Here is a 13,282-nt window from a genome sequence, read left to right as displayed (position 1 = left end):
ACCACCACGATAGGGGATGCCCAATCTGCTTTTTCAAACTTCTACAAAATTCCATCTTTCTCCAGTCTATCTAATTCTTTCTCCATCGTCTCTTTCATAGCATAAGGTACCGGTCTTGCTCTACAAAACTTGGGTACTATTTCAGGCTTTACCCGAATATCTGCTTTAAAGTTCTTAATAGTCCGTTTCCCCCCCAACACTGTTTGGTAACTTTCAAGTACATATGTTATTGCCTTCCCTTGTGTGTCTACAGCATAGACGTCTGAGAGCTGCATATTCGTCCCAGTAGAGGTACTTTCTCTCCTTGAGCAACAATTAGTGGCAACATCGTTCTTCTTCCCTCGTACTCGACTTCAACTTTAACCTTTCCAAGGATTGGTATTCTGTTTCCTGAATAACCCTTGAATCTGATCTTTGAATCTTGTAAGGGTAGATATGCAAAGTTCTTCCTGTATAGAGTTTCCCCAATAACCGATACTTTCGCGCTAGTATCGATAACAAACTCTTGAGGTTCTCCATCCAGCCTGATTACAGACTTGAACTCTGACCCACTTGCCTCCTCGAGGGTGTACACCATACAAAGTTGTTCCACGTTATCATCTTCTGAGTCATTATCAGAGCTTTCAAGTTGATATGCTCTTCCCTTTTGTTTATGCCGTCTCCCTCCTTCCCTCTTATGTCTGTTGGTGTGAGAATGTTGATGATTCTGTTGTTTCCCTTTACTTGCTCTTGCTAAATGACCTTCTTTTCCGGACTGATGACACTTCTTGTTCTTTCGAAAACATCTATCAGCATTGTGATTTCCATTACATCTGACCCGTGAAGGTCCCGGGGTAGAATAGGCCTTCAGCAACCCATGCTTGCCATAAAAGGTGACTATGCTTGTCGTAAGAGGCGACTAACGGGATCGGGTGGTCAGACTATGACTTGGTTGACACATGTCATCGGTTCCCCATTGCGCAGATCGATGCTCATGTTGTTGATCACTGGATTGTCTGGTCCAGACTTGATTATTTACAGACCGTCGCCATATAGCTGGAATATTGCTAAGTGCGACGTAAAACTAAACTCACCCACTCACCCACTCCATTACATCTATAACAGTTTCTTGAAATGCTCTTGCCTCTCTCTTCTCCGTTGATGAAGTTTGTTTTACCTGTACGTGTTCTGTTTGTTGTAGTTTGAAGGTCTGTGTATCCTTGTCAGCCCTTTCCATAGCAGCAGATATTTCACAGATATTTCTTCCATGTCAACCCTTTGTGTGTCAAAAACGTTTTTTGAATGTTCTCAAAACGTAAACCTGCCACCAGTCTGTCTCTTAAATATTCTTCAAGCGTATCACCAAAGTTACAATGAAGGACAGCAAGCTTCAAATCAAGTATGCAATCAGCAACAGCTTCATCTTTACCTTGATTTAGTTGGCTGAAAGTGAACCGATCCCCAATATCATTTCGATGTGGCTTGTAATAATCGGTAAGTCGAGTTTTCAGCTCTGGGATTGAACGCTGTGACACATCGTTGGGAGACTCTAAGGATATCAACAGTTTGAAAGCTTGAGGGCCGACAGTGCCGAGAAATGTATTCACTTCATCCTCTTTCTTGATTTTGTATGCTTTCATCCATATTTCAAATCTCTATATATGCGAACACCAATCTTCTTTGCTCGAGTCGAACTCAGAAATAAGACCAATGCGCGCCACCATCTTGTTTCTCGTTCGCCTCGCCAATTCTCGTGAGTTTTTTCAATTTCAAAGTGACTGTATCCTTATGTGTGAGAGCTATGACAATCACGATTTTCTTACAAATGTTAACAGATATCTTCAGTTAGCCCTTGTTACGCATTCCTTTAGAATCACGCACCACCACTAAATTGTCCACACATATGCGATCTATAATCGACGAGGGCCTATTAGCTGATGTGCATTCTCTTTTTGGCGGCTCTAAAAGTACATTCCTTTAGAGCGTTTATGTTTCTTACGACCGAAAACCCTTTGCTCCTGAAACAAAACTACCGTTAATAGATCCCTTGGATCCCATCCTCGTAGTGTACTCAGGTTGGGGTGTTCCTTCTCAACTCCTAGGTTCCAAGACACAATGAGTGCGCTAGTGTCAACCTAATGGTTTATTCGAAAAACGGTTAACTAACTGCTCCATACATGACGCCTCGTGTTTGTGATGTGTGGATGACGCAATCAGAATACGATGTACAATAGAGTTGGTGTTACAACTACTTAAAGCAAATACAGTACAATTACCATTCCAGATCTACGTCACATTCCACTAAAACAGACATACAAACAAGCAATGTATGTTTCATTTTGGGAACGGGAGTAAATGTCTCAAGAACATTCTTCTTGAGTCCATTGTATTGCTTAGTATTCTTCTTCACCTCACAGACCTACTTTTGACCCATAATTTGCACACGTTTGCTCTATGCACTTTTCAATAGCAATCAATATGATTATGTTAACAGTGTATTTAAAAGGTATTGTCCCACTTTGTTATGTATATATGTAATAATCTGATCAAAATGATATTGATATCAGCACCACTAACCCATAAGTTCTGATTTTGTTCAAAAGTTTGAAATGTGACTTACATCATCAGCTAGTATGAGTGAGTGAGCGAGTGAGTGAGGTTTTAGACTGCTTTTAGAAATATTTTAGCAATATCACAGAGGGCATCAATAAAGGGCCTCACACAATGCACCCATGTGGGGAAACCAACCCGGGTCTTCTGTGTGACAAGCAATGATTTAACCACTAGGCTATCCCACCATCCCAGCAGCTAAAGGAATCCTTTAGATACTTCAGTATATTAAGGTGTTACCTCATCAGCCTCAAATTGTCTACTATGTTTGAGTTTAATATCAGTTTCAGTTCATTGTGGAAAATGTATATTTGTCTGTTTTCTCAAATTTTATGTTAAAACTCTAACCAGTCAAAACTGAGACATAAATTTGTTTTGAGTAATCAGGACCTGACGTTAAAGTATATGCATAAAAATTCATATACATTTTCCCTCAATTATTTTGAATGATAAAAGTAATAAACATAGACTCGATATGCACTCACTTTTGGTATTACTATTAACAGATACACTAAAACTTTATAATTATGGTTGACCACATGTCATTGTATCCCATTTAGGTAGTTAAATGCTCATGTTGTTGATCACATTATTGTCTGGACCACCCCTCTATCAAAAACAGACCGCCGAGATCTAGCTGTGATGCGGCGTTAAAAACACCCGACAAGGCCTTCAAGGCAGCCACGACCCATGTTTGATACAATCACATTTGAATCAGCAACCCCTCCCTCCTCACTTCCCTCCGGGATGATGTTACTAAACAGCCCACTGTAACTATGAGATGTCACTTGGGCGTTATGCTACAATATGACCACTGTTAGTATTACACATACTTTACACATGAAATGCATCACCCTGTAACATAGTCCACTTAAAACTAAGGAACTAGGAATCAGAAGCCCTTTGCACGACTTAACTATATCAACAGTAGAAATTCTCCAGTTTAGAACGCTGGTGGTCCTTTGAATTCTTTATACGGCGTTTCAGAGCGAATTCTTGCTCCTTCATCGGGTTAATGAATCACGTGACATTTGATTAAAATATTTGCCTGTTGTTTAAATGCGTTGTATAAATTTGTGTCCGCCTCACTACAATATAAAGACTTAATATCCGTCTCTGTGTGAACCAGATAAAGAGGCAGAACATACTACAGACACGTCAAAAGTATGACAATACGCTGATATCGAGAACAGGATCTCAGTATACTTATGTACGCATGGCATATCGCCGTTACAAGTCACTACATCCGGCTTTCTTGACCAACACATCTCTCAGTAAGTTCATCAGATTTTTATGAAACATAACCATAATTATCATCACTTGATTTCCAATTTAAGGTTTTAGTATTACAAATCCTTTCACATTTATGTGATATCCGCGTCCATTAGTGTAGTAAACACTTGCAAAAAGAATCCATACAATCGCAAACATTATGCATCTATCCATTGTAGATCCTACTAGCTTTAATAAACAGCACATGACAAAATTACTCAAGTTTACTTTGGTGATCTTGAATGACGACCCCGAACTCTCAACAAGGTAAGTCGACTGGATCGAGAAGTATGAACTCGTCACATTCATATCAGTGTTCACAAATAGTGTCTGACCCTCTGACCAATCTGGCAGATTCGCCAGTGGTCAGATAGAAATCACCAACCCGCCAGCCCCAGTGTCTGACTGAATATTTCACAATGTCTTTGTGTGAAGTTGTTATTTGCGGCATGTGACATTTGTTTGCTGTTTAGAAATCTTATGTTTGTTATCATGTAATGTTGATAATTTTAATGCCAATTATAAGAAACGTTAAATCTGAAATGTTTGTTTAACTTTATTCTGTGGGTCCTGTGACTTTTCAGTGGGTCAGATAGTGGATCTGAAACTTACAGGACCAAATGTCCTGTTACTTTGAAACACCATCATCAACACTGTCGTATCTGACGGGACAGCCAACGTTAAAGGTTTTTGTCTTGCAAGTTTATTTGTATTCAGGTTATTCGGGGAGCCTATGTTGAGATTATTCCTGGCTTCTTATGCATCAACGTCTCAGCACCTGGTTGGCCTCGCTTTACAAAGATATGGTAGCGCTACGACTGTGGTATCTACGATAGCCTTGGGACATTGGGCCCCAAGCCTGGGACTACCGTGAATCTCGATCAAGTATCTACTGATATCAGTTATATCAACATGAGATGATACAGTCACAATTAATGATGATATAATTGATATCAGCAGATACGAAGATGAGATTTCATTATCATAAAAAACACTCTTAATTAGTTTTTAAGGACAATTGTACATCTCTAAACACTGTACTACCTTAGACTTGCAGTGAAGCAACGTCATAACATTGTGACGTCATCTAAGTCATGATGTAATAACTCTGTCAGGGCACCGTGCAATATCTGCTTCCGAAACGATATCACCTTTGACATTTAGAGAATAACCATCTCGATGCGAGTGATTACGGGAGATTACGGTGGAAATCACGTTGAACATTATGTTAACGAACAGTATGTAATGGATCCAAGGCATTCGTATATGACTCGGAGGTATCGGTCGGCCAGTGTGGGCCGAAATAGATGTACTAAGTTGCATCCCTTGGCCGAGCCAGGATGTTCTTTTTACTGTATTTCTACGTAGAGTGCATATGTGTCAGGTACATTCTGTTTTTTTGTATAAATCTTATTTTATCCACATCACTTGAAGCTCGGCTATAGTCAAGTTCTCTATATATTGAAAACTCATTTTACCTTTCTTACTTTCCAAGCAGATAACCTGACAGAGGGAAGAAAATAATGACATTGTATAAATGAACGGATAATAAAGTGAGGTTACAGAACATTTCGTCTTCAACAGGAAGAGTAGAAATCAAAACAACAGGAAACATCTGTTTTGTGAGCATGTGTAGTGACTGTGCCTTGGCTTTACATACCGAAACAGAATGCAAGAGCATCCGTTGCGTCATGCAAAAGTATCGACAGATTTGTACTCAATTGATATTCTTAGAAACAAACAGTGTACACAATTGTCAGCAATGGATATATACTAGAGGGATCTCAACTAACTATTAAGGTACGTTACTCATTAACAGTTATGATAGCCACATATAGGAATGTTATCAATGGATTTGAACGTGCAATTGTAATATCATTGATCACATGGTAATGATGCCAAAAGCATTACTAATTCGAATATGTTCGTATTGAAGTTTAGGTTAACATATCATTATAAGGTCTGTACAAGATATTATGGAAATAACTTTGAAAACAGCGTCTGGGGTTGGTGGTTCGACCGCTTCAGTGTCATGGCAGAAAGTGATAAAAACTTTCTTCCTTGTTCCATTGTTCTTGTTTCACTGTCTGTTGGGCATTACTGTCATGTGTTGGACCTCCTATCTGTTGCACTTCGTTACACTTTACCCTTATGTGTTGGATATTGCAGAGGGCGTTGCACATGAGTCATAATCTGCGTGCACAGACCTGTCTTAGACTATCGGTGGCAACTTGCGGTGGACGTATTATACCCAGAACTTCATATCTACCTTACCATACCCCAGCCGTGTGTGTGTGCGTGCGTGCGTGCGTGCGTGCGTGCGTGCGTGCGTGCGTGTGTGTGTGTGGATATCCAGCAATTAATTACTGCACTTAGATCAAGGTTCATGTCACCCTAACGTAACAGTGACTTGCATTGCTACTATCTAACATCCTGCATAACCAAGCATTTCTTAGCTTACTAACCATACTTCATTATCCGAATCTTAAAAAAACATAGATTGAGTGCTAAAGGAATACTAAGTGTTACGAAGGTGATGGTAGGTTCTACGTAGGAGATATTAAGTTCTAAGTAGGAGTTAGTAAGTCCTACGTACATGATAGTACGTCCTACGAAGGAGATACTAAGTCCTACGATGGGGATTTAAGTAACATAGTTCTACATAGTCCTACGTAGGAGATACTATGTCCTGCGTAGGCACTGTTCACGAATAGTATCTGACCCTTTGACCAATCTGGCAGATTTGCCAGTGGTCAGATAAAAATAACCAACCCGCCAGTCCCAGTGTGTGACTGAATATTTCAGTGTCTTTGTGTGAAGATGTTATTTGCGGCACGTGTCACTTGTTTGTTGTTTAGAAATCTTATGTTTGTTATCATATAATGTTAATAATTTCAATGCCAATTATAATAAATGTTAATTCTGAAATGTTTGTTTAATTTTATTCTGTGGGTCCTGTGACTTTTCAGTGGGTCATATAGACATTTGAAACGTACAGGACCCAATGCCCTGTTACTTTGAACCACCATCGTGAACACTGCGTAGAAGATATTACGTTCTAAGTAGAAATTAGTGTGTCCTACGAAGATGATAGTAGGTCCTGCGAAGGAGATATCATGTCATAAGCAGGAGATAGTATGACATACATAGGAGATACTGTGTCCTACGTAGGACATAGACAGAGATATTAAGTAAGAGATAATGCGAAGAAAACGATTTCCCCGTTGCTCTGCCATGCTTCCATAATTATCCGATACTCTGCGCAATCCGGCATTTTCCCTGTCCCAGTGTGAGTCGGATTGGACAGAGTCCACTACAGAATAGAAAACTCTTTACGTGTTTGCATGAACATCAATTCTCCAACACAGTGCGAGAATATCTCTTTCCTGGATTTTACTCACGATTTTAATTGAGGAAACTCAGTTATACTGAGGAATGGAATTGTGCTAAGGATGTTTGCGAAATTGCCATACATCTTAACCATGGCTGGTTTACAGCGAATAAAGTAGGCGACACCGCATCGTAGTACATCACATCCTCTGGCGTTAACCATGCAGAAGATTTCAGTGATGAAGTGGGTAGACTATGATGCCAGATTTGCTGTCTACCTTTGGAACCCCCGCACAATCAATCTTTGAAGACTTTCACAACAGAATGAACTGAACCCTGCCGCATAACCACTGAAACATGTACAGATTTATCGTCGCCGTTCAGTAGATGGAGATGCAGATGGAGTCAAGTTTTCTTGTTTGTCCATGTTGTTAATATATTGTTACGTCTTGGCCCAGTGCTTATAGTGCTTTGTCTTATTTGCCACACACACTTGAAGGATAAAGCCCCATGCATTTGACTAATCATATACCAATCAATATTAGCACCCACATACATGTTGTCTATAAGCATTGAGTAAAGTGGGGAAAGATACGGATCAAGGTCAAGTTTTTCTTCAGTACTTTCCCGTATTAACTTATTCCCAAGGAAAATCCCTAATAAATTTACCCGTACTGATGTTATCTATAACATTACATATTGCCAACTTGACAGCCTCATATTCAACAGACTGGTAGTTATTGTTAGTTGTTTCTCCCCAGCTGAATAGATGCTGAAGTTGATGTAGTTTATGCTTGGCAATAGTCCTCGTCTTGTAATCTTCATGTTGTTACGATATCATTCACCGTCCACCATCCTTGTCTTTGTCAGTAATGGGTAATTTCACTCATATCGTTCAACCAGTTAGGTTACCCGGAAGTCTTGCATGTGGCCGTTAAGGAAAGGCCACAAGCTGAATCTATTTGAGTTTTTGAAAGGAAACACATAACTGTGTACATGTTTAACTTCTACATACGTTCAGCATTATCGATGTAACTGTCACCCCTTTGTCGGTATCTGTTCGTATATATCTCCTCATAAATGTTAAAGACCATCAAAGATGTATAAGACTCGATTTTAGATTTGTCCTTACTTGTTTTTCCCTGTTAGGGCGGAGTACAGGATGAGGCTGTTCCCTTCACTGACACATGCCCTTTTGATAGCTTTCGTGATACAAGTGGAAGGTAAGGTGCCAATCTTCTGTTTTATCTACAGACATTTCATGTGCAATAACGAATGCATTCATCCAAAAATGAAAACAATAACATGCTTGTTGGGCACCGACTTTTCGAAAGTGAAGGCGGAGGTAGGATTTGTCTATGTTATTACTGAAAACACAAATGAAGCGAATATTTCAACACAATTCTCAAGTATAAACAATCAAGTCTGCTTCATATCCTGCGGGATCGGAATGCCTGGAAAATGTTTCCTAAGGTGATGCATCATTTGTAGTGCGACTGCAGCCTTTTTCTGAAAAAAAGTTATTTATAACTTTATCATTTTTATTTATAACTTTCAAGGGAGTCTATCTTGAAAAATCTGTTCATTAAGTGATATCAGTTTAGATGCATTGTCAGTGAGTTAAACATTATAGAAACCGTTGGGAGTACATTATACGTCTCGGAGTAGTCGACGTTGCTGAGTACAGTTACGTAGTGCTACAGACGACCCCATCACAGACCCTCGTGTCATTGCGAGGATTAAAGATTTTTTTAAAAAAGAGATATGAAAGTCTTGAGATTACCATCAACTTGAAACGTTTCACAGTACAATATATCTAGACATGGCCGGACACTTCAGTGTACCCGACCTGCTTTGCCGATTGCTATGTTACCATTGCATGCAATCGAATAAGACTTCATGTAAAAATAGCCATGAATGATTGACCTATCGATCACCACCCATACGTATGTTGTACTGTGAAGTGTTTCAAGTCGAGGGTCATCTCAAAATTTTTATATTTAAAAATATCTTTAATCATCGCAGTGACACGAGGACTTTTGGAGCCCATCTGGCAAATGGTCGACCTGCTTCTGATACAATGAAAAACTCTTTAGTGAAGATGAATTGTTATCAAACGGGTGATCTCTCGAAAGTGAGGTTATTCAAGTTGTCGTAACAAACGCCACCTTCAGATGGTGACCTTGCCTTTGAAATGTATATCACATTTAATGGTGCAACTGCTGCAGCTACGTATGTAGATGAACATGCCTTTGAAAGGTGACCCACTTAACTTGATGAGTTTGAGATTTTAATCCCTCTCACGTGACCTCATAGTGAGTGTGTGAATCAGTTTAGTTTTACGGCACGCTCAGCAATATTCCAGGTATGTGGCGGCGTCTGTAAATAATCGAGTCTGGACCAGATATTCCAGTGATCAACATCATGAGCATCAATTTGGGAACCGATGACATGCGTCAGCGAGCCTGACCATCCTATCCCGATAGTCGCCTCTTACGACAAGCATAGCCGCCGGTTTTTGCAAGCATGGGTTGCTGAAGGCCTGAAGACCTATTCTACATGGATTTGGCTGATACATATCATTGTATTCCAGTTGCATAGACTGATGATCATGCTGTCTGGTCCAGACTCGATTATGTACAGACCGCCTCCATAAAGCTGAAGCATTGTTGAGTGCTGCGTGAAACAACAAACCAAACTACAAATTGAACATGGTTGCATCAGTATATTACACCACATCGCTATATATACTCTTCGTTATCATGTGAACTGAAGTATATACATCATGTTAATTCGTTGTAAGTACATTCAATACTCATTCAAGTCATTGCTAGTACCCTTGCCTTAATCGTTGAGACTGAAATATTCGCAGACGCATCAGAAACAAGTACATCCTGTCCGAACGCTGCCTGTATCGGTCAGCCTGTCAACATCACTTGTGACATTACGGGAGAATACGAGTCTATTGGGTGGTCCCGACCAGATAATTTAGAAGTTGTCACCTGCCTGCGGAACAGTGGTAAATGCTACATAAACGCTCCGAATTATGAGACAGTTTTGGTTTCTGACAAAATACACATACTTCACATCAAGGAGTTTTCGACGAATGATTCAGGTACCTGGAACTGTCGTGATGGCACGAATCCTCTCAAGAAATCCTGTCACGTGACTGCACATGGTAAGCTCAGCTGTAACAGATCACTGATTTTGTTTTTGATACAAATGTATATACTTGAAACAGTAGACCAGTGAAATAATTGTGGAGAAGTAATATATATTTGACAGACATATTATTCATATGAACTTGCTAAATGTCTTTCTTAAAATGCATTTGGACGGACATGAGTACATGACATGTTTTTGGAATAACAACTTTTTTCTTCATAGAACGTTTCATTGCTTGACGATGAATTTTTTTCCTTGATGAAGATGCAATAATTAGCTCTAAAACGTCGAGAATAAAAATAAATTGTCATCCATAAAACGTATGATATTCACACTATATGTACATGTCATGCAACATCGGATTTCGTGTGGAAACCAGTATATATAAACAACATCATGAACTATGGTGTAAGGTATTACCCTTACAATACACACAATACACACTGTCCAGTCTCACAAAGAATGAGTTATGTCTTGATCTCTCTGATACTGACCTGTTTGTCTCCTGCCTCCAGTTTATGGTGTATCATATCTTGTATGACTGGTACAGGATACTTCAATATTAATACAACGAATGATTTTAAAACGTGTTTCATGACATCTTACAGATACATCTTAAATATTAATGAATCGTTGACAATGTGATGCATTTTTCAGAGGACCTGGGTGATGTAGCATCAAGACTTCACATTAATTGTGTACCCCTTAGGAATGGGACGTTTCATGTTTTGGACGTATGCATGGGGTTGAGTGATGATCCAAGAGTTAATGTCACGGTGAGGCAATCCTTGATTTGTATTTATGTCTCTAGCAAAGGCCAATACCCACGGGCATGTGATAAAGGTCACATCCTGTGAAGACTTTGATTGTATGATTGAAGTGTTCATGTTATATATTAAAATGCTGTATTCCAGTCCAAATCTTTCTGGCACGACCAGTTGCAACGGACACAGGTCTGCAAAGCAAATTTTATCAACATTGTTATTTGTGTTATTGCAAGGTTGATATGAAGGCCTGTTCACTCACTCACTGAATGGAAAACCGATGTGAAATTGAACAATACTGAGTCGGGACAACACAGCATCAATTGTATAATTTTTCTTTCTTCAGTTGAAGGTCTCGAGTGTTGAAGGGACATATGATGGGTTGACAGGCGATGTTGAGGCCCCTCTTCACGATGAAGCCCATGAAGTCAATACAACATGTAGTGTGGTTGGTCCTGGAACAAACTGCCTTGACGTCTCCCAACGACAACGGACAGCTGTGTGTTCACGCCCAAGTAAGGAGATTATAATTAGTGTGGCTAGTGTCATGCAAGTGTGCTTTTGTGCCTGTGGATAATGTCTTATCGGCTGGAGATTTTGAGCTCATGTTAGCTAACATTCTGTAGGATACAAATATGCTAGAGATACTTCAAACGGTTTGAGACGGAGAGTGGTTGTATGGGCTTTTAACGAATTACTGCATGACTAATAGGCAGTGGTATCAGGCGAAGCTGCTGACTAACACCCAACCTAGCAGACTGTAGTATCAGGCGAGGTTGCTAAATGAAGAGACTTACGTATGGAACCAGGATGATAGTGTTATCAATTTAAAAAATCCAACAAAACATGCGAGTGTGCGTTTGTGCCTGTGGATAATGCCTTAAAACATAAAACGTGCACTTACACATATAATAAATTGAGTCATTGCACGGTAACATTGGGAATTTAAGCTGACTTACGTAACGGATCCATGCCCGTCAAAATTGAATCACTTGTTACAATTACGAAGTCCACTTTATTCTCATTGTAGGTAGGCCTATGCATTCGACAGGTCATGAAGATAAACCCACGCTGAGTGGTGCAGTGGTCATCGTTGGTGGTGTGATGCTGGCGGTTAGAGGCCTGTGAATTACTTTGGCTTACATCTTCAGAAGGAAGATCAGACAGTATTATTCGAGTCACTATTAACAGATTGCAAAAGAGACAATAAAACGTTCCTAAATGACATCCACTTGTTGCTTAATATGTCTTGTCTGGGGTAGCCCAAAGACAAAGTTGAGTACCTCACATTTCCTTTTACGTCATTGCGTTGTAATTTGATTGAAAGGAAAGAGATGCGATAATTTGACATTACCGCTTTGAGAAACACGATCAAGTGACTGAAGCTGACAAACACACGTAAACGACGTGACGCACCTTATTACATTGATTATCACCGGTTTTGAGGTGGGGTAGTAGTTTAATTAAATGCAAACTAAATACACGGTTTCACGAACACATGGCATCGACAGTATTTGATAGTGGTGGTTCAGACATCCGTTTGATGTAGTAGGAATCGTATCAATACCTGGGATTCGTCATGGCGGTTTACACAAAAATCATCATCGCACAAAGTGCTGGAAACAATCTTCAAATTTTACAAATATGGAACGTTCAAACGACTAACGTATTATCAAAAAAAAACAATGCTCGACAGAGAAATGTATGTATTGAAGAGTAGGAAACACACGGACCGTGGCAAACAAAACACAACATGACGACTCGAACCTGGTCTTTCAGATGACATGCCAATGTGTTGAACCACAGAATATGGATAAAACTGTACGGGTTAGATCAGTTGAAAGGAACACAGTCATTACCCATTCACCCAAGTAAATAATGTATCCTTTTGAATGAACTGCCATGTGACCTCGAAATGTAAACACGACTTGTGAATCCCACCCGACACATCTTGAGGAAGACGCCCTTACATCAACACAAGATGCACACGTATGACCGGCTGTATTCCTGTATTCCTGTATTCCTGTAGGATTACATCTAGTGACGACGTAGCTCCTGTTTTGTGACGACGTGTTGATAATTGATGTTTGTTGTACGTTCTGAACTGGAATCTTTACCTTTTCCCTGATGTGTTAGATCGACTGTTCGTTTGTTTGTGTCAG

General features: G+C 39.7%; 2 protein-coding genes across 3 annotated transcripts in view; both read left to right on the top strand.

The window, feature by feature from the left end:
• LOC137292078 (uncharacterized) overlaps window positions 1-13,282 on the top strand; it is a 365,314-nt gene that overhangs the window by 178,498 nt on the left and 173,534 nt on the right. The gene's annotated exons all lie outside the window — the stretch shown is intronic.
• LOC137279385 (uncharacterized) lies at window positions 3,856-12,347 on the top strand. Of its 2 annotated transcripts, none has more exons than XM_067811811.1 (6): window positions 3,856-3,863; window positions 8,341-8,414; window positions 10,064-10,369; window positions 11,014-11,132; window positions 11,467-11,635; window positions 12,151-12,279. In XM_067811811.1, exons 2-6 carry the CDS (start codon window positions 8,354-8,356, stop codon window positions 12,246-12,248), a joined length of 753 nt encoding a protein of 250 aa, XP_067667912.1. In that variant the 5' UTR covers window positions 3,856-3,863; window positions 8,341-8,353; the 3' UTR covers window positions 12,249-12,279. The 2 variants fall into 2 exon arrangements, with proteins under 2 accessions (XP_067667912.1, XP_067667911.1); XM_067811810.1 differs by lacking the exon at window positions 3,856-3,863 and adding an exon at window positions 5,518-5,661 and having other exon boundaries at window positions 12,151-12,347.

Source organism: Haliotis asinina, chromosome 1, assembly GCF_037392515.1.
Source record: "Haliotis asinina isolate JCU_RB_2024 chromosome 1, JCU_Hal_asi_v2, whole genome shotgun sequence".
Taxonomy (NCBI): domain Eukaryota; kingdom Metazoa; phylum Mollusca; class Gastropoda; order Lepetellida; family Haliotidae; genus Haliotis; species Haliotis asinina.
This window is presented reverse-complemented; position numbering and strand designations above follow the sequence as displayed.

Coding starts and splice junctions, on each gene's coding strand:
- LOC137279385 (XM_067811810.1), top strand. CDS start 8,354: ATGAGGCTGTTCCCTTCACTGACACATGCCCTTTTGATAGCTTTCGTG. Junction 10,370..11,013: donor CTGTCACGTGACTGCACATG/GTAAGCTCAGCT, acceptor TGCATTTTTCAG/AGGACCTGGGTGATGTAGCA. Junction 11,133..11,466: donor ATCCAAGAGTTAATGTCACG/GTGAGGCAATCC, acceptor TTCTTTCTTCAG/TTGAAGGTCTCGAGTGTTGA.